The sequence below is a fragment of the Oenanthe melanoleuca genome, chromosome 1, assembly GCF_029582105.1.
Source record: "Oenanthe melanoleuca isolate GR-GAL-2019-014 chromosome 1, OMel1.0, whole genome shotgun sequence".
In the NCBI taxonomy this organism is placed as follows: Eukaryota; Metazoa; Chordata; class Aves; order Passeriformes; family Muscicapidae; genus Oenanthe; species Oenanthe melanoleuca.
In genome coordinates, this window is record NC_079333.1 from 82,669,673 (window position 1) to 82,687,505 (window position 17,833).

The following is a 17,833-nucleotide window of genomic DNA, read 5'->3' on the forward strand; positions in this document are numbered from 1 at the left end:
AATTTTTTTCTAGAATAAAATTACTTCTAGAACCAGAGCCCTTTAAAGGAAGAGCAGTTTGGTTATTTGAGAGCCGTCCATAAACACTTAACAAAGAAGTGGGGAGAGGAACACTTAACAATCAAGGAAGTGGGGGGAGTGAGACCAAACTGTGTCAGCTCCTGGACATCTTGCTTCACATTCCAGTGCCACCATAGCCTGTTTAATCATATGGAAAGGGTTAAAATGATCTTGTCAAGACTGTTGCTGACAGAAAACGAAGAGAATGACTGATAACATTCATTTTCATTGAAAAAGACTAATTTTCTGTTTGCATTGGTGTTTCCCAGGTAGTTCATGTCAAACAAATTAAAAATCCTTTATTTTTGACAAACAAATCTTCCTAGTATTACATTTGCATATTTTGCCTGTATCAGCTGAGCATTTGACCATCATAAAATCATAGGTCAAGTGTTAAATTATTCCACTTATTTAAATATTTGCAGAAGAACATAAACAGATTCTCACAACTAAGAATACTTTATGACTTTTCAAGGGAAGGTTTCAGAGCCCAAAATTGCAAAATAATCTATGCCATTCTACCTCCACATTTTAACCTGGATTTTGCAAAGATACACATACATGAGAGCCTTCTCATGGCAGTATAAAGTTAAGCACATTGTAAAGTCTTTGTACATTTGGGACTTCTGATACTATGAGGATTAAAGTTTTATAAATATCTAAAACCGATTAAGAACATGAGAAGTAGAGAGGGAAGAAAAACAGGTTTTACAGTCAAGGGCCATTCTCCTGAGAGACCTCTTACTTTTTTTTTTTTTTTAACTAATTCTATAATAAAGTGATTTTTTTTAAAATGACACACAGAAGTGGCATGACAAACACCTGACAGACATACAATGTCAGGATGTGTATATTCCTGTTTATAAAGCAGGAGTGATGTCAATGTAGGGGAGGTAGTGCACAAGCTATATCTAATGCAGAGACCAAAAGCATAGTAAAATATATTTCAAGAACATATATAATATAGGAACTAATTCAAGGGGTCTGATTTGCTTAGGATATATAGCCAGCTCAGTAGATCCAGAATGACTGGACAATTCAAGTTGAAACTGAATTCAGGTTGAAACCTCAGGAGGTTTCCAGTCCAACCTCCTGCTCAAAGCAGGGTCAGCTCTGAGGTCAGATCAGGCTGCTCAGGGTTTTGCACAGTCAGGTCTGGAAAGCCTGCAGGGATGGGGATGGCACAGCCTCTCCAGGTCTGGCTGTCCTCATGGAGAAAGTTCCTTCTCTCTTCTTCAAACTTATGCCTGTTACTTCTCACTCTCCCATCCTGCTCCTCCAGGAGGAGTCCAGCACTGGTTCTTCATTGACCCCTTGCAGGCAATTAGAGGACTCTGAGGTGTCCCCAGAGCCATCTCTTGTCCAGACTAAGCCAGCCTGGCTATCCCAGCCACATCTCGTGAGTCTAGGGCTCCAGGCTCCACCACTGGGGACACTACTGACCTTCCTCCTGTGAATCTATCTTTTCTGTCCTAGGAAGCCCCAGAGCAGTCTCAGTACCCTAAATGTGGTATAACAGGTGCTGAGTGAAGGGACATAAACCCTTCCCTTGATCAGGCTGTGTTCCTGTCCATGCAGCCCAGAGTCCTGTTGGCCATCCTTGTCACCGAGGCACCACTGGTTCATGTACAGCATGCTGCCTGCTGCCTTCCAGAGCTCCCCAGGCCCTTCCTGCAGAGCTGCTCTCTGCTCACTCCATCCCCAGCCTCTATCAGACTCTTCATTCCCAGGTGCAGGAGTTGACAGTTGTCCCCACTGAATTTCATAAGGTTTCTTGTCTGTACTTCCCTTCAGCCTCCCAGTCTCCCCTATGACAACTCCCCTGCCTTTGAGCACAAAGCCAGCATGAATGACATCCACTGCTCTCTGCCCATCCCCAGATCCTGTCCTTTCATCATAACAGGTAGTCGGGTTATTTTTGGTAAATCCACACTGGCTGTTTTTGATCCCCTCCTTCTCCATGTGCCCAGCCCTGTGCTCCAACAGGACATTCTCCATGATTTCCCAGGTCTAAAGTGAGGCTGACTGGCCTGTTTTTCCCTGGATCACCTTTTTCCCCTTTCTTGAAGGCCAGCATTTGCCTGTTTCCAAACATCAGGGACCTCCCCCACCTCCACAACCTCTTAAAATGAGAGATCAGCCTAGCAAAGGACACCAGCAAGTCTCCTAGCACCCAGTGAGGTAAGAAGTCAGTCTCTATCAACTTGCACAGTCAACTTCCCCCAGGCTTCCTCAAGTTTCCTGAGCTGATCCACACCTGCTGCTGGTGCTTGTGCTTCTCCCTGCCCCTGCCTCCAACACTGGGGCTGGGAGACCTTGTTGGTGGAGACTGCCCTACCTGTTTGGCTGTCACTAATTCACCCCCTCACACACCTCCAGGACTGCAGCAATCCTGCACTTTGACTGTTCAGCCTTTTACCACTGATGTAGCAGCAGGAGCTCTTCTTGTTGCCCTTGTCATGCCCTGCAGATGTCACTGGTGGTGAGCTCTGGCTTTCCTGCCACCATCCCTACATAACCAGTGAAGTCAGTACAGAAAGACAATACCTCTGCCAGGTGATTTACCATCCCTTGCCACTTTGGCTGATCTGTAAGCTTTGATGAATATTTGGCTGTACACAGCCTAGTAATAACTGAGCATTTAGCTGCCCTGTGCCTCAGTTTCCTTGTTGAAACGCGCCCACTAACTCCAGTGCATCAGCCAGGCTTTGCCAAATCCCTGATCCTGCAAATGTCAGGTGTCACCATGCAGGGAGGCAGGGTGTGAGCTGTCTCATGTTCCCCATGACAAGCCCAGGTGGTTCATCTCCTGGCTGACACAGAAGGCGAGAGGGCTGCCAGCAGACCACTGCAGTCGCATCCTCCTGCGTTCGTCACACGCAGCGATGTTACCGAACTGACCTACTTTCCCCATCCGCCCACGGAAGGCTAATCCTGTTTAGCATTGCTGGAAGGGGACAGGCACGTGGAGAAGTGCTCTGAGTTATACAGATGGCAGTCTTTGCTGATTAATGTTAGTTTAATTTGTTTGCCTTTCTGTTTCCAGCCGTGCGAGGGGAGAGCAGAGCAGCGGTTGAACATGGGGATTCACAGCCTGTTCACTAAAGTCTGAATGGCTTTAGCCATTCAGTAGTGAAAATAGCAGTGAGGAGGATAATGAGCATGTATGTACTGATCTCCATCCAAGATCCAAACTGCACAGAACTTTACATGTTGCTCACAAGCCGGAGATAAAAGATGCCTCTCACCCTGGCCATGCTCCAGCACGGCATTGCTGACGTCGGCTGTCTGACTCCTGACTTCAAAAAACTGATGTGAATCACACTGCATCTACAGAGGGCTCACAGGATGCACACCCCAAAATTCAGCCAGCAGCAGGGTGGAGGGGACAAGCTGTCTAACACATAGCAATAGGTGCTAGATTTCTGACATATGGAAATTAATAGCCCTTCCCACTAAACGGAAATACTGTAAAGAATAAAACCAGAATATGCTCTGAGCCTTTATTTCTATTCATCATAATCTCTTAATACTCAGCACTATTACCTATGAGGATCTTCCTCTCATCCCCAAAAAGAGAGGCGCATTAATTTCTGCCAAATTCCATTATTTTTACTGTCCACATGTAGACTGTTTTTAATGTCTGCTTTAAGCCTGTTACCATCTAAAGACTCATTGTACATACATGTATGAAACATAAAACAGCCCATGAGTTTCATGAAGTCAAGTATTTTCTCAAAAAGTTTTCTTTTCTGTTCTTGAAGCCTCTAAATATCTCTAGTGTAAACAAAATGTAGTAACCTCACTGTACACTGTCAGGTAAAAACTCTAAAGCTGGACATCTAATGATGCTTCTGGATTTTTCCTTTACTCCTAAAAACAGTAATTCCCATAACAATCTCAGCATAACGTGGCCCATGGTGATTCCAGACTGCCATTCTCCCACTGAAAAGCCACATGTCTTTCTCAAATGACCATGTATATCATCAGGAAAGTGAACTTTTACTATCTTAAGTTTTCTAAAGGCTAGTCTATTTATATTTCAATAAATCACTTTTTATTGCTATGGTTGGCAATATGTCATATTAAATTATGGACAGCATGTTCTTGTAACAGTTCATAGGTTTATATCTGAAAAAAAAAAAAAAGATAATAGAGTGGTACAGTTCAGTTTGATGTGTCTGAATCTGTTGATTTGTTCTGTGTTTGTACAAATCCTTCTGCTGTGTGTTCACACTGTGCACTTCCTGGTGGGTTATCCAAGTGCTTCATCCATATTACAGACACTTGGAACAAGATGCTTAAAATGGTCAGCTGGTCACTTCTTGCCTGTCATTCCTGCTGCTTCCTGTTTGCTGATCTTTCTCTTTGCCTTCCAGCATGGCTTGGGAGGGAAATACTTCACTTGTTAGTGTTATTAATTCCAGAGCTCAGCTAATGGAAGCAGGTAGAGTTCCTGGTCACAGTGGTGCTCCCCAGGGTGGGCAAGGCCCATTTAACCCCCACTGTGGAGCACCCATAGGATGGTGCCATTGGCATCCACAGTGCCCATCAGACCCAGGTCATCATCCCTGGGCAGGGGGTCTGGCGGCAGTGCCAGCACAGTGACAGAGCCACACTGTCCCCTGTGCTAGTGGGTGCCTGGAAACTGTGCCTAGGGATCATGCCTAGAGCCTGTACTCTCTTTTAGTGCCTTCTTCCCATGCATTGGATCCTACTCACTAAGCACAGGATGCCGTGCATGGCTGGATCTGCCTTTGAATCCTGAACCCCACCACACATACCTGTGTGCCTCCTGTATAACACTGGCCTCTTTGCTGAGAGCCTTTTCCTCCCCTTCAGAGAGGGTGACTCCTTGCTGAGGCAGAACAGGAGCAGTGCTGAGCAGAGAGGGGCCCTGGAGGCTCAGCAGTGTGTCTGGAGGGCATGGGAGCATGTCTGCCCTCCACTGCATTGCTCTGTTCCTCCTTCACAAGGATAGCAGTTGTTGGGAAGGGTCTGTACAAGGTGTTTCATCCCAGCATCCCAGTTCTCCATACATGCCTTGCCCATCCCCTCTCTTTGAGAGGACTCTTCTCCAAGTGCAATATCATCATCTTTGATTAGGATTGGGTGTAGTGTACCAGCATTCCCAAGTGGTCTGGGGTGTAAGGCTCAGGTGTGTCTGCAGTGGGTGGGAGCACCCCTCTCCCAGGGCTGGCCATGCCTGTACAGGACAAGGGCTAGAATACCCAGACAGACCTGTGAGGTGATGGAGCCAGACACCCCACCTTGCTAGAGAGAGAAGAGGAGGAAGAGCCTGGTCTCTTCCTCGAGCTGCCAGACACAAGGACCAGGGAAGCACAAACACTCTGATTTCTCATGGAGGTCCCCCAGGCACATCTCAGGACCTCTGGAAGAAATTTACAGCTCTGATTCAATTCTGCTGAGTTAAATGGATATGATTAAAAATTCTTGATAAATATCAGGCTGATTTGTAATAACTGTTAGCTGGCCTTGTGGCAACTTGGTGGGAAATCAACAACTGATCACCTACATTTGAATGTCTACAGCATATCCTTATGAAGAGTAGGGCAGGAAGGAGTGAAAGTAACCTCACCAGCCCAGAAAAGTAGTAGCTTAGCTCAATAAAAAATATGTTTATAGCCCAGGATAAGGTGATCAGTGCCAGATGATTTTTTCTAGTGCAAGCTCTGTGTCCACTGGGAATAGACTGTATCAAAATAAACATGTGCAACCTTTCTTCTGGAGAGTCCCTGGAGCGAGCTGGCACTCTGCCTGAATTACTTCTTTCCCAAGCAACTATTCATTGTATGAATGAATGTGGGGGGGATGTTTGTGCTATAATTCTCCAGCTGATAACTAAGCCGGGGTACATAGTTAACAGTTTTAGTCAGTCTTTTGTTTCCAAAATGCCATTCTTCCCTACTTGTGGATATGCATCTTTCTGTGTGTTTGAGAACCTCCCTCATGGGAGTACATGAGCTTTCTCCTCCTTGTTCCAAGTAATTCCCATCTTTCTGAGTGATAGCCTTCACTCCTTGATGATACTGATGATACTAATGAAGCTCCAAATGTAACTGTCACTGTTAAATACTCTGCCAGCAGAGTTACATCATATGGTGTTCTTACCTGTAAGTTTACAAATTCCCTTTCTTATCATGAAAGGATTCTTCACATTTTGAGAAATACTTATGCCACTTCCTTTTTTATGTCACTTCTTTGCAGGGGAACTGTGGCACAGAGCCTTGGTATTTACTACCTGCCTCCATCATTGCAATGAGTCAGAATTTTCTTCTAAACTAAGAGACAGTAGGTTTCCAGTTTGCAGTCTGGGACCTTCACAGCTGAGGGACTGGCAGGATAACATAAAGCAAACAGGTTGCATTAAGCACATACCTAAGCTCATTGCCATTTCTCCATCAAGGTGTAAGGAGAGAGCTCTGGTGGGGCACTGGAGAGGGATGGCAATACCAGCTCGCTGCAGTTGTATGCTATGATGTGCCTATTTTACTGAGAATAGTTTTAATTTCATGTGGTACATATGTACTAGCAAACCCTGTTAGCAATGCTTATGATGCTCTAGAGATTTTGCCATGTGAGCAAACAAGCAAAATGACAATTAGATATTGTCTCACGCTAGGAACAGCACAGCAGGTCCAGAATTTCATGTCAGTCAGTGAGAAACCTTGTTTACTGGAAGCTGGCCATGAATTGCTTTACAGATCCAGCCAGATCCTTGGCAGGACAGACCAGTTAGATCTGTTGCTCTCTCTCAAGAGTAGATGCTTGCTGGCAGTGTAATTTCTTGATGGTTTAGGGGGTACACTGCAGGAAGCCCCTTTTCATTAGGTGCATTGTGCTTCCCCAGAAGAGCAGGGCTGAGCAGCAGCGATGCTGTCTGTCTCATCCTCCTTCATCCTTCCTCACAGGCACTCAGCACACTTGTCCACATACTCCTGCTTCCTGTTGGGAATCTCTTACAACCAGAGGAAGACCTTTAGGGATTCAGGGAGAGCCACTTCTGCTGCTGATACTGCCCCATTTTGATTGTCATATCCTAGATTCAGCAAGTGTGCATGCAACAGAACATGCTGTGCTGTGCTGTGCAGGTGGTGAGACACTGGAACAGGTTGCCCAGGGAGGTTGTGGATGTCCCAACCCTGGAAGTGTTCAAGGCCAGGTTGGATAAGGCCTTGAGCAGCCTGGTTTAGTGCAAGGTGTCCTCCCAACCATCAGGACTACATGATCTCTTCCTACCTCCTAACATCCTGTGATTCTATGATTTTGAGCAAAGGTTTAGCAGAGAAACACTGCAAGATCCTAAATGCTAATCCTGCCATTTTAACAATGCCTTCTGTGTTTTTGAATAGCATAGGTTGCAATAAGTGAGCAAATAACAAAACACACTGAATATTGTCACTACATTTTAGCCTGAATTATTTGAAAACACAGTGATTGGGATAACAGCTTCATTATGGGGCTAAGCAAATAAAGACCTAAAATATATGTAAAATAGTAGTTAATAAAATTTTTCTGGGCTTGCTTACACATTTTCCTAGTCCAAAATATGGATTATGATGTAGCTGACTTGCAAGTCAAAAATCATAGCTGACTGTGGCTGTTTTGCCAGTCAAAACAAATATCTGAAAAAAAACCCAAAAAACTAAAAACTACATGGTATTATTTGTTATTTTGTTCTTATATATTTGTTATTATGTTTGTATAATGGAATTCAGCAATTTAAATTCACCAGTTATGACTAAAAAAACTAGTCCCTTGGCCTTCATATTTCCTGTTTGTCTTTCATCAAAGAGCTGAGTGTCATTAAGTGGTAGCTTGACCCCTCTAATCAGTGACCAGTGGCTCTAATTCCTCATAACTCATTTGATAAAAAATTATGGGGTGGTTTTGTGTTCTTAACTAACTGTTGAGTAATGACCGGGTAGAATATTGCTGTAAGAGAACTAGTAACACAAGCACTGTTTTTACTATAGTTACATTTTCACTTTCTTTTTTTCATAAAATTTTCTTTAAACAGGCAAATTTATGTGTGACTCATATGTGGAAAATAACATGGGCTTAAATAAAGCCTAGTTATTAACTTCCTTCCTCCTCCCTTCCAATTTTATTCATGTCTTACATGTTGAAGACTCATTAAATGAGAAACATTGACTGCTGACAAAGAGTGTTATCACTGCCTATCATTACACCACTGCTTTGAAAATGAGGCTTTGACAATAACCAGTGGATTGTGCTGCTGTTTCAGAAAATACTTGTCTGAGATGCAGCAGCACATGGATTTTGTATCCAAAAGGGATGCCAGATGCCATGAGAGGTGCAGTGGCACAGGGTTCCTTCTTGGGCTGAAGTGGTTTCAGATCAGGTGTCCCTTTCTCATAAGGTCACAGAGCACAGGAGGGTGGCAGTGAGCTAGTGACAAGTGTTTCTGAGGCACTCAGCCTTCAGCTGGGCTGCTTTTGTATTTTTCCCTTTGCCTTGCCTACACAATTGTACCTAATTTACCCAATTTACCCTTTTCTTCTTACACTGCTGGAGCAATTGAACTCCAAAGCTGGGGTCACAACATTTTGGTGAAGATTAGCAAAAAGAGTGATGGGGATGGGACAGTCCCCATGCCTGGTGCCAGCATGGCTGGCATGGTCTGACTGGGCTGCAAGAGGGGTTTTTAGTATGGCTCAGGCAGTGGGATTTATAAGGACACCTTGAATTTGAGGTGTAATTCAGTAGAGTTACTACCATCTCTTCTGGCTTTGGGTCAAGATCCACAGAGGAGGATGAAGAGCTTCCCAGTAGGAAGTGCAGCCTGAGAAGTCAAAAGCATCAGTGATGCTGCTCTTGCACTGAAGGTGGTTTTGGTGGGAACATGGGGGCGATGGAAATGCTTTTCAGCTTGAGCAGACCCCAGGCTCATCCGGCCTGCAAGTTTGCAGAGAGTAATCTCCACACAAAAAAATCCCCAAGAAGTGGCTGCTTTTGTAGTGTGCTGATGCACCAAGTGGTGCCTGTGAGTCTTGGTCCTAAGGCTAGCATAATGCTCAGGAATAACATAACCCACAATGGATATTCCTAAAATCAAGGACTGTGGCATAGAGTACTGCTGACACATTTTTCTGACCTGGATATCATTGCTGTGTTATTAAATTGAAATAGAATGACTGTGAGATTAACCTGCAAATAGAGCTAACAAAATGACAATTCATAATGATTCTTGCATTCCTTCAACAGAAAAAACTGCTTAGACAATCTAATGGATGAAGATGAGAAAGACAGGGCAAAGAGGTGAGTATCTTTTCTTCTATAACTCTCTGTGATGAGCTTGATACTGTTTGTTGCTGCAGAAGCTGTTTTTTCCATAATCAATTAATCAAAGACCAAGAGAGTAAAATACAGTCAAACACAGCTTGAAAAACTGCCATCTCACAGACCTCCTACTCCTGGCTGCACTGTAAGAAGAAAATAACCTAGCAGTGTTTCCTGTGGAAATGTTGAAAAAGCCAAGGCATTGATCGTTTTCTTCACATTACTGCAGAACATCAGAGCTGAAACACCAACAACATACTTCTGCCACTATGATACATCATCTGAGTTTCCAGAGTGCACAAAAACGTTGTGGCTTTTATTCCTTTGAATACATTTTGCAGAAGAAAAAAAAAAAACTGGAAAAATGGGATTTTTTTCCCTATTGGAATGGTCATTTATTAATTTATTCATCAATGCCTATCTCTCAGCAATGCAAACACCCAGAAGTTACCTTCGGAGCAGAGAAAGACCACAAAAAGTCAGCCTTAAACTGGCACAAACCTATATTCACACACAGTCTGTACTCCATTGAGTCCTGGTTGGTGGGAATTCATTGTGAAGCCTTTGTTGGGAGAGAAAAGGTGTGTTTCAAGGCAGAAGACCCGTGGCAATGAAACTCTTAATAACTGTCAGAGCTGACTGGCATCTGCAGAAAGGCAGTTTGGAAGCATTCGAGGTTATCAGTGCCTCAGCCTGCAGTTTAATTACTTTAGAGAGAGCCAGAGGTTGCCCACATTTTTCCCCTTGGTTCCCTCTAATGAGAGTTTTTCCAGTCTGGGCACAAGCAGTTGATCCAGTTTCATCTCTTTTGATTCCTTCTCTGCTTCTTTCCCTCCCTGCAGCTTTGTCTCACCAATATAGGTCAGCACAGGCTGCAGCCAGGCTCAGCTCTTCCCCTTTGCTTCCTTTCTGTAGGATGCAGGAAGGAGCCCACCTTGCAGCAGTGCTTCACCTGCAAAAGGCCTGATCATCTTCAAGATATTTGTGTGCTAATTATTTTGTAAAAAAAAAAAAGTCATTAAATGAATGCAAATATGAAAAAGTAGGATAACGCGTATCCTCGCTATCGGCGATTGTCGTCACCATCTGGTATGGTTTTTGTGCTGTTTGTTCCCAGGAGGAATTTTTGTCATACCCTGGGGCAGGCCTCTATCAGGGTGCATAAAAAAGTTATAACTTTAAAAATTAAAAAAGAAAACTGCTGCTTCAAACTGTAGTTTGCTTTTTAGAAATAAAGCTAAAGTTGAAATCGAGTTTGAAATCATGAGATGCTTCTTGGAAATCTAAAGTTAATACATTATACTGAAATGGTTCAGGTTCATTTGAAAGCTACAGGTTTTCTTCCAGAGAGTCAAACTTAGGAGAAGCTATTTGAAGAATATTTTGCTGCTGCATCCTGTAAACTGAGGACTCTCACCTGTCCTGTTTCACAAGGGAAACACTTTTTTTTTCTTCTATTTGGTATAAGGACTGGGTCCCTCAGAGTGAGAAACACCAGAGGGGATTAAAAAGCCCAGGAAATTGTTCTCTACTTTTATTTTCTCTGTTAAAAGTAGGTAAGACTCAAAATTTCTGGACCTAAGTTTTTTGTGATGGACTCATAAGCCAGGAGCTGAGCTTCTCAGGTTAGGTGTGTGTAGGGATACACATACACTCCATGTACATCTGCTGCAATTTATTAGGTATGTACAGATTGTATTACACAGGCATGAGAAAAGGATCCATCCTCTCCTGAGCAGAGGCACTTGCACTCCCACCCCAGTGCCAGGTGTTTAGTATTTGGCCAAGATACAGAGCTCTTCTTTCAGGAGGAACTCTGGTAGATTGAGCCCTGTTCTGCATTGCCTGACTCCCTCAGGCACAACGTCATTCTGAAGACCTGAGGACTAAAATGTGGATATGATGGCACCACAGCTGGGAGCACTGAGGTTTTCTGATCTTCTGAGATCAGAAGCCATAGTTTCATTTTCAGTTCTTTGATGCTAGATGAGGTTTATTTTGGTTATAGAAATTTATTAATTCTAAACAAAAGGTGTGCTTTGTGCACTTTTTTCTCTATTTGCTCTTCTTTCAGTTTGCTTTAATAGTATGTAATTTTAAAATACTTTTTTTACAATTCAGTTGAATTCCAAATTCCAACCAAAACCAGCTTGAAGTCAACCATGAGAAAGTGCTCAGTCATGAAGACCTGCCATTTTCCACTGAAATAAAAAGTAAATTTAAGAATCTGAATGAAGGTATGTGGTACACTTACTTGCATTGATGGATATATAACACACTCCACTGGACTGTCAGAAGAAATCTGAAATTTAGTGTAAAGTCACATTTTATTGCAAATTAGCAAAATGTAGCATCTACTAGTCAGTATCTGTCTGTCTGAGACAACAAGCAGCACATCTGTAAGCAAACAAAAATGGCTGTTAAATTGTTGATTTGATCATTCTGAATTCAGGATGTTCTGTATTGCCTTTAGCTGTATTCACTGAAAGTCCTGATTTTATTCATACTGTGCCTCCTCCTTCCCCTTGAATATGCTGTAATCTTTGTGGAGTAGCAAGGAGGGAGGAGAACTGGGACAAGTAGTATGGAATTAAGACAGAAGTTGTTTGGGCTTACTGTGATTGTATGCCCTAGCAGTGAAGTAAGCAAGGCTAGGAAATAATCTTCAAAGGGAAGTGATGAAAACTATCTTACTTCATGCATTTATAACTGTACTAAACAAAGTATTTTCAACTGTGCAGGGATAGTTTTTATGATTTTTTCCAATCTTTTTACATTTTTTTCCTTTTAAAAACTTTACTGTGATCATCGATTCATATCTTGGTAGAGTTATTTCCACTAGAGGAGTTTTTATATTTCCTTTGTGAATAAAATGTCAAGTGTTAAAAATAGATACTTTAAATTTCTGTCAAGGCTTTTTTTCTTTTTTTTTTTTAAAGCAACATATTCCCTAATGACAGTTGGTGGTTTATTTTATTTTCAGGGAAATCTGGACTCTTTAAGCTTAAAATGAACTGAGAATTGAATTATGAGGAAGTAAAATGTTGATATTCTTAACATTGCCCTGAACTATAGAGAAATAGGATAAGGCTGGAGCTTTTCACATCTTGTTCTGACAGCCTTTTGCAGTGTAATAAGAGCAAGCTGAAATCAGTCAGGCAGTATCCACCCAATCTCTTGTGTTCAAAGCTGTAAAATAATCAAGCATTGGCTTCCATCCAGTGTATCTTCAAGTGTGTTCAGGGTTGAGAGCAAGACAAACAAAAATTACCCCTCTGTCAGTAGAAAGATCCAGAAGCCTCTGTAGTGATTTCTCTGCTGAAAATGTTTATTGCCATCCTGATCCTCGCAGGGGATATATATGCTGGGCTAAATTCTGCTCTGATTTTCAGCAGTGTGCATCCAGAGCTGCTTAGAGGCACAGCAGAGTTAGCTGGGGCTGAGAAACTCAGAGTGAGAACTGGCCTCTTGGCTTTTCTTTCCCATCTATGTGTAACCAGATTTTTAGGTCTTTGCATAATTGACAAGGCGAATCTCATCTGCTTGAGGACCTTTCAGAAGAACAAACAATCCTACTGGGCTATGCTTTTTTCTATTTCCACATGGATACAGAAGTCCAGGTGATAACCTCCGAGTCACAGTTGTCGTATTTGTGAGAACAAGTCAGAAAGTGCATGTGTACAGATTGACATGGAGTTAAAAACACCAAAGTGTGCATGCTGAAGAGATTGTCAACAGCCTTAATGACAGTATTATGATGGTGCCAAAACACCCCAAATGAAATCAGATCCTTTATTCTTTTGAGCTTTTGGAACACAGCAGCAGAAGCAGGCTCTCTCTGAGGAATCTGCAAGCTAAACAGACAAGACTGGTGATGAAAGCTAGAGTCTTTGTTTTAAATCTAGAGACTTGGGGCCCTGACACTGATTTTCCCAGTGGCACATAGAGATTAAGGGCAAGCACTGCTGGCATTTTCAAGACCCAAATCTGGCAATGCATCCCAGCTTCAGACCCAATCCATGCTGATGCCCTCTCTGCTGCTTGTCCTTGTGACCTTGGACCCTGAACAAAGTGGCATACGAACCAGATGGGAGCTGCAGCAAGTTCTACTCAGGTCTCTGATCTTAATGACTGGAAGACAACATCCAGATTCTTCTCTGCCAGCCTGGAGGTAGGCAGAGCACCTGTGATCAAAGTGGGCAGGTCCTTCTAGATAACCCAGCTCCAGTGCAACAGCTGCAAGACTGGGGTCCCTCTCTTCTCTTAAGACTGCACAGACGGGTATGTGCACCCACCAGTCTCCACTCTTCTTCTTTATGGACAGTTTTACTGTTGTCACAGTATTCCTGTTTCTTCTCACTCTGTATGCCTCCCCAGAGACTGCAAGAATTTTTAAGATCCTACATACATCTGGGATTTGGACAGAGCTCCTTCAACTACAAGCTCAGTGCTGTCCTGATAAGCTCAGCCAGGGTGTGCAGAGGCATCACAGAGGAGTGAGCAGAGCCTCCATCTCCCTGCTGGGCACTAAAGGTGGCTCAAAGACCAGAGCAGGAGGTGGGAACTGTTGCCTCCTACTTGCTTCTGCAGCTTTGCTGGAGTCCAGTGCCAATGTTCACACTGACCTGTGCAGCAGTCTGATTTTATGTGTATACATTGCAGAGAGCAGGTACATGATCATTTCCCTCCCTGCTCTGCTCATCCTTTGTTTCTTTTCCCCTGTCTGCAGGGCTTCGCGTAACAAGTCTGAGAAGAAGAGGCGCGATCAGTTCAATGTTCTCATCAAAGAGCTCAGCTCCATGCTTCCAGGCAACACTCGCAAAATGGACAAAACTACTGTGCTGGAAAAAGTCATTGGCTTTCTGCAGAAACACAATGGTAAGATTTAGTGCAGCTCTTCATGCACTTGCCAGACAGTTCCTGTAATATCCTGTTTCCTTCGCTGATTATCAGAATGGCTCGAGGGACCTAAAAGTGCCAACGTAAGGTATTTGAGGTTTTTTTCTATCTCATCAAAAAAGATCATTTGCAGACATTGTGCTGCCCAAATCCATCTCCTTGTTTGCTCTTCAGTTGAAGATGACTCTCAGCCTGCTAGAAAAAGGGGCAAATGGCAGCAACTGGGGGAAAGAGGGCAACAGTGCCCTGCAGCACTCATGAAGAAGACAGATGCTTTGAACAAGAGAGATTTGGGAGCAGAGGGAAGATTCCCTTACTTGAAATTTGCAATATTCTGAGCAGAAGAACAAAGCATTCGCCCAGTTTCTCTGCAGAAAAAATGCAGGGAAGCAATCTGTTCAGCACTCCAGCTCCTCAGTGGACTGTGTAGGACTCAATTTTCCACATTGAGTAGAAAACTCAGACCAGAAATCACCTCTGTTTTTGAAGCCAGCATCAGCAAATTGCATCCACACATAGTTGACTTGCTTCACCCAGTTTGCACAAGCAGAAGCTACATCACACGTGCATAGCATGGAATTGCAGTAGTCAAGTTCAGCATTGGAAAGGCAGGAGTTTATTTTTTAAAATGCTTGCACCAGTGACAGTTAAGTCCCTTAGAAATGTACCTTCACAGAGGGCAGAGGAGATTTCTGACCCTGCTGATCTACTCTCTTTGGTGTAGTTTCTACTCAGAGTGGGGAATGTGCACTGTTGCCTTCCTGATGCTTTGACACCCACCAGTAGTGGTCAACTGAAATGCTTCTCCCTTATAAATCAGGGCACTGGTTTGAAATGGAGCTCTCCTTCTCTGACCCCATGAGGAAGAGGTTTCAGTGGGTGACTGTGGGGAATGCCCCTGGTCCAGAAAGCAGAAAGGGGTTTCACAAGGTGATGCACTACGTGGCCTGGTGTACCTTGGATCATCCAGCACCTCCCTCCTGCACTCTGTGGAGAGCTCTGGGTGTAACAGAAAAGACCCATTAAAACTCTTACATCATGACTTACAACAGAATGGAGTCAAAAATGTCAAACTTATTGAGGAAATAATTATAATGGTTCTGCCATTAGAGTGCAGTTTCTCCTTAAATGAATTTTTACCCCTGACAAGATAGAATCACATATTTGTTTAGGTTGGAAAAGACATTTAAGACCAATGAGTCCAACTGTTAACCTATGGTTTTGTACAGAAGGGGATGACCAGGACATTTCAAGGTTTAATAGTTATATATACTTTATAAAAAATTATAGTAATCACTTATTTTTTTTTTTAGCTGCCCAAGGCAAAGGAAGATGTGAATATGCTCAATTATAAAGCTAAGCAAAGAAAAATCACCCAAGATTTTAAATAAGTGTGTGAGTGTAGCTGAAGGTCAAAATAATTTACTCCAAAAGGTGCTTTTCCTTGAAAAACAACTAGATGAAGGAAAGCTAACAGTCACAAATCTTTCCATAGCAATTGGGTCAAAATGTGTCTGGGGTTTGTGCACTTGCTAAAAAAAGCAAATGTTATCTATTTTTGAACCAGATTAGTAGTGACAGAATATAATACAAAGCATCTGCATTTAAAAGTGTTGATTATCAGTGTACTTGGGATTTGGGTTATTGAGTCGTATTTCCCTTCTGTTTGGTAGGTTAAACCAAGAATTTAGTCATAACACAGGAGGAGGTAAATTTTCAGATTTTTTCCTTCATAAATAGTCTCCTTCATCATAATTTACAGAATCTCCCAAATCTCAAGTAATTCTCCCAACAGTCACCGTTTCATGTACATTGGCTTTTCCAAGCTACAGATCTGCTGAAAGTATCCTACATTCTGAAACTACTTTAAAAACTCTGATGAACTCTTTTTCCTTAGTATGGTTTTCAAACCTGTGTGTAAAACCTGTGTGAGGGCTATGGAGGGTTGCTGTGCTGCCAGGGACAGGCCCCAGCATTGCAGAAAGTGAGTCAAACCACTGGTAGGAGCAAACATCTCCACTGATACAGCCTGAACAGAGGCTTTGATTTCTTTCCTGGTGACAAAATGCACAGGCACTTGTAGAAATTTACTGTCTTTAGTATCATTTATCCATTTGTGTTTCTCTGGCCAGTTTGCCTATGTGCTCTGAATACACAGCATGGAGGGTTACATGCTCTGGAAGTGTTAATCAACAGGATTAATTAGCAGGAGGTGCTGAAAAGAGAAGACAGTCTGTGCTCACCATCCCCTCACCTCTAGAGCTGAGCAAGGGAGCACTCCAGAGAGGCAGAGTGAGCAGCAAACTAAACCAGCTCGAGTTTCTGTGAGTTAGAGCTGTCCCCCAGAATCCTGTCTGACTCAGAGCTAAGTGACTGTTTTCCAAAGGCAAACCAGCTATCCAGTATGGTCCCCAGTTTCCTTGCAAAGCTGTGAGGTGTTATCCCAGTGTGTCTGCACCCCTCCATGGAAAGCCCTCCATGGAAAGCCCTCTGCAGGCTGCCGTGGGGTCAGGGTTGTACAGCAGTGGGGCACATCTCCTCTTGGGCCTTATGGGCTGACAGCACAGGGACCCTGCCCTCCAGACAGGATTTGGGATGAGATGCTGGTGCTCCATTCCTTCTCCTGGGCTGCCCTGCACCATGTGGCTGAAGGCAGGGAGAGATTGGTGGCTGTAGAACCAGTGTAAAGCTGCTGCAAATGCTTGTGTTTCACTCTCCTTTTGAAAATCAGAGCAATAGCTCTGCAGTTTGGGGTCACAGCCCTTTGCGGATTTTCTGATGGAGCTTTCTTGCTTTTCTGTTTGGCACAGAAGCTATAGGCTGAACTCTCTCTAGCATCCTGATTTTTGAAGCTGTAAATTGTAAATATCAATTTGACATGTGGTAATCCTTGCCTTGATTTTAATTTCATGCAAAGTGGTTTTATCTTTTGATCAATACTCCAGTAATGCTGCTTGAGGCCAATGGCCTTGTGCATACAGGCTCCCACTGAAGTCAGTACAAGCTGACTTGAGTAAAAAATTAGGAAAACATTTCAGGCTTGAAAACTGCAATTTTTGAATACAAAGGTTATTTCTCTCTTTTCATAGCAACTCATATGTAATATTCCAAGATAGAAGTTAATTTGAATTTTAAAGACATAAATGTTCTGTTTGTCTAGAAGTCTCAGCACAGACGGAGATTTCTGAAATTCAGCAGGACTGGAAGCCTTCATTTCTCAGCAATGAAGAATTCACCCAGCTGATGTTGGAGGTAAGCATGTACATACACCTTTCCTAGTTTTGTCTAGCACTCATGGAAATGCCCATGCATTTAGAATAAGCTGTCATCTGCAGTTCCAAAAGAGGAGGTTTTGGGAGCTGCTGTACTTGACCATCAAGCAGAGCTGTCACTGGGATTAAAGTCCTCACTTGTTGCTCTTCCCTCTCAGCAGTACTGCTGCTCTGTGCTGCTGCAGCCTGCAAAGCTGTGCACTGACTCCCAAGAAAAGCATTCAGGGCAAAGATTCAAATCACAGGCTATATATATCTTTTTTTTACAAACAGAGGTG

General features: G+C 43.1%; 1 protein-coding gene across 2 annotated transcripts in view; it reads left to right on the top strand.

The window, feature by feature from the left end:
* NPAS2 (neuronal PAS domain protein 2) overlaps positions 1-17,833 on the top strand; it is a 105,609-nt gene that overhangs the window by 41,868 nt on the left and 45,908 nt on the right. For both annotated transcript variants that reach the window (XM_056499131.1, XM_056499139.1), the window contains exons 2-4: positions 9,310-9,363; positions 14,114-14,262; positions 17,444-17,535. In XM_056499131.1, coding sequence (XP_056355106.1) covers positions 9,310-9,363; positions 14,114-14,262; positions 17,444-17,535 — 295 coding nt within the window. The remainder of the gene's footprint in view (positions 1-9,309; positions 9,364-14,113; positions 14,263-17,443; positions 17,536-17,833) is intronic.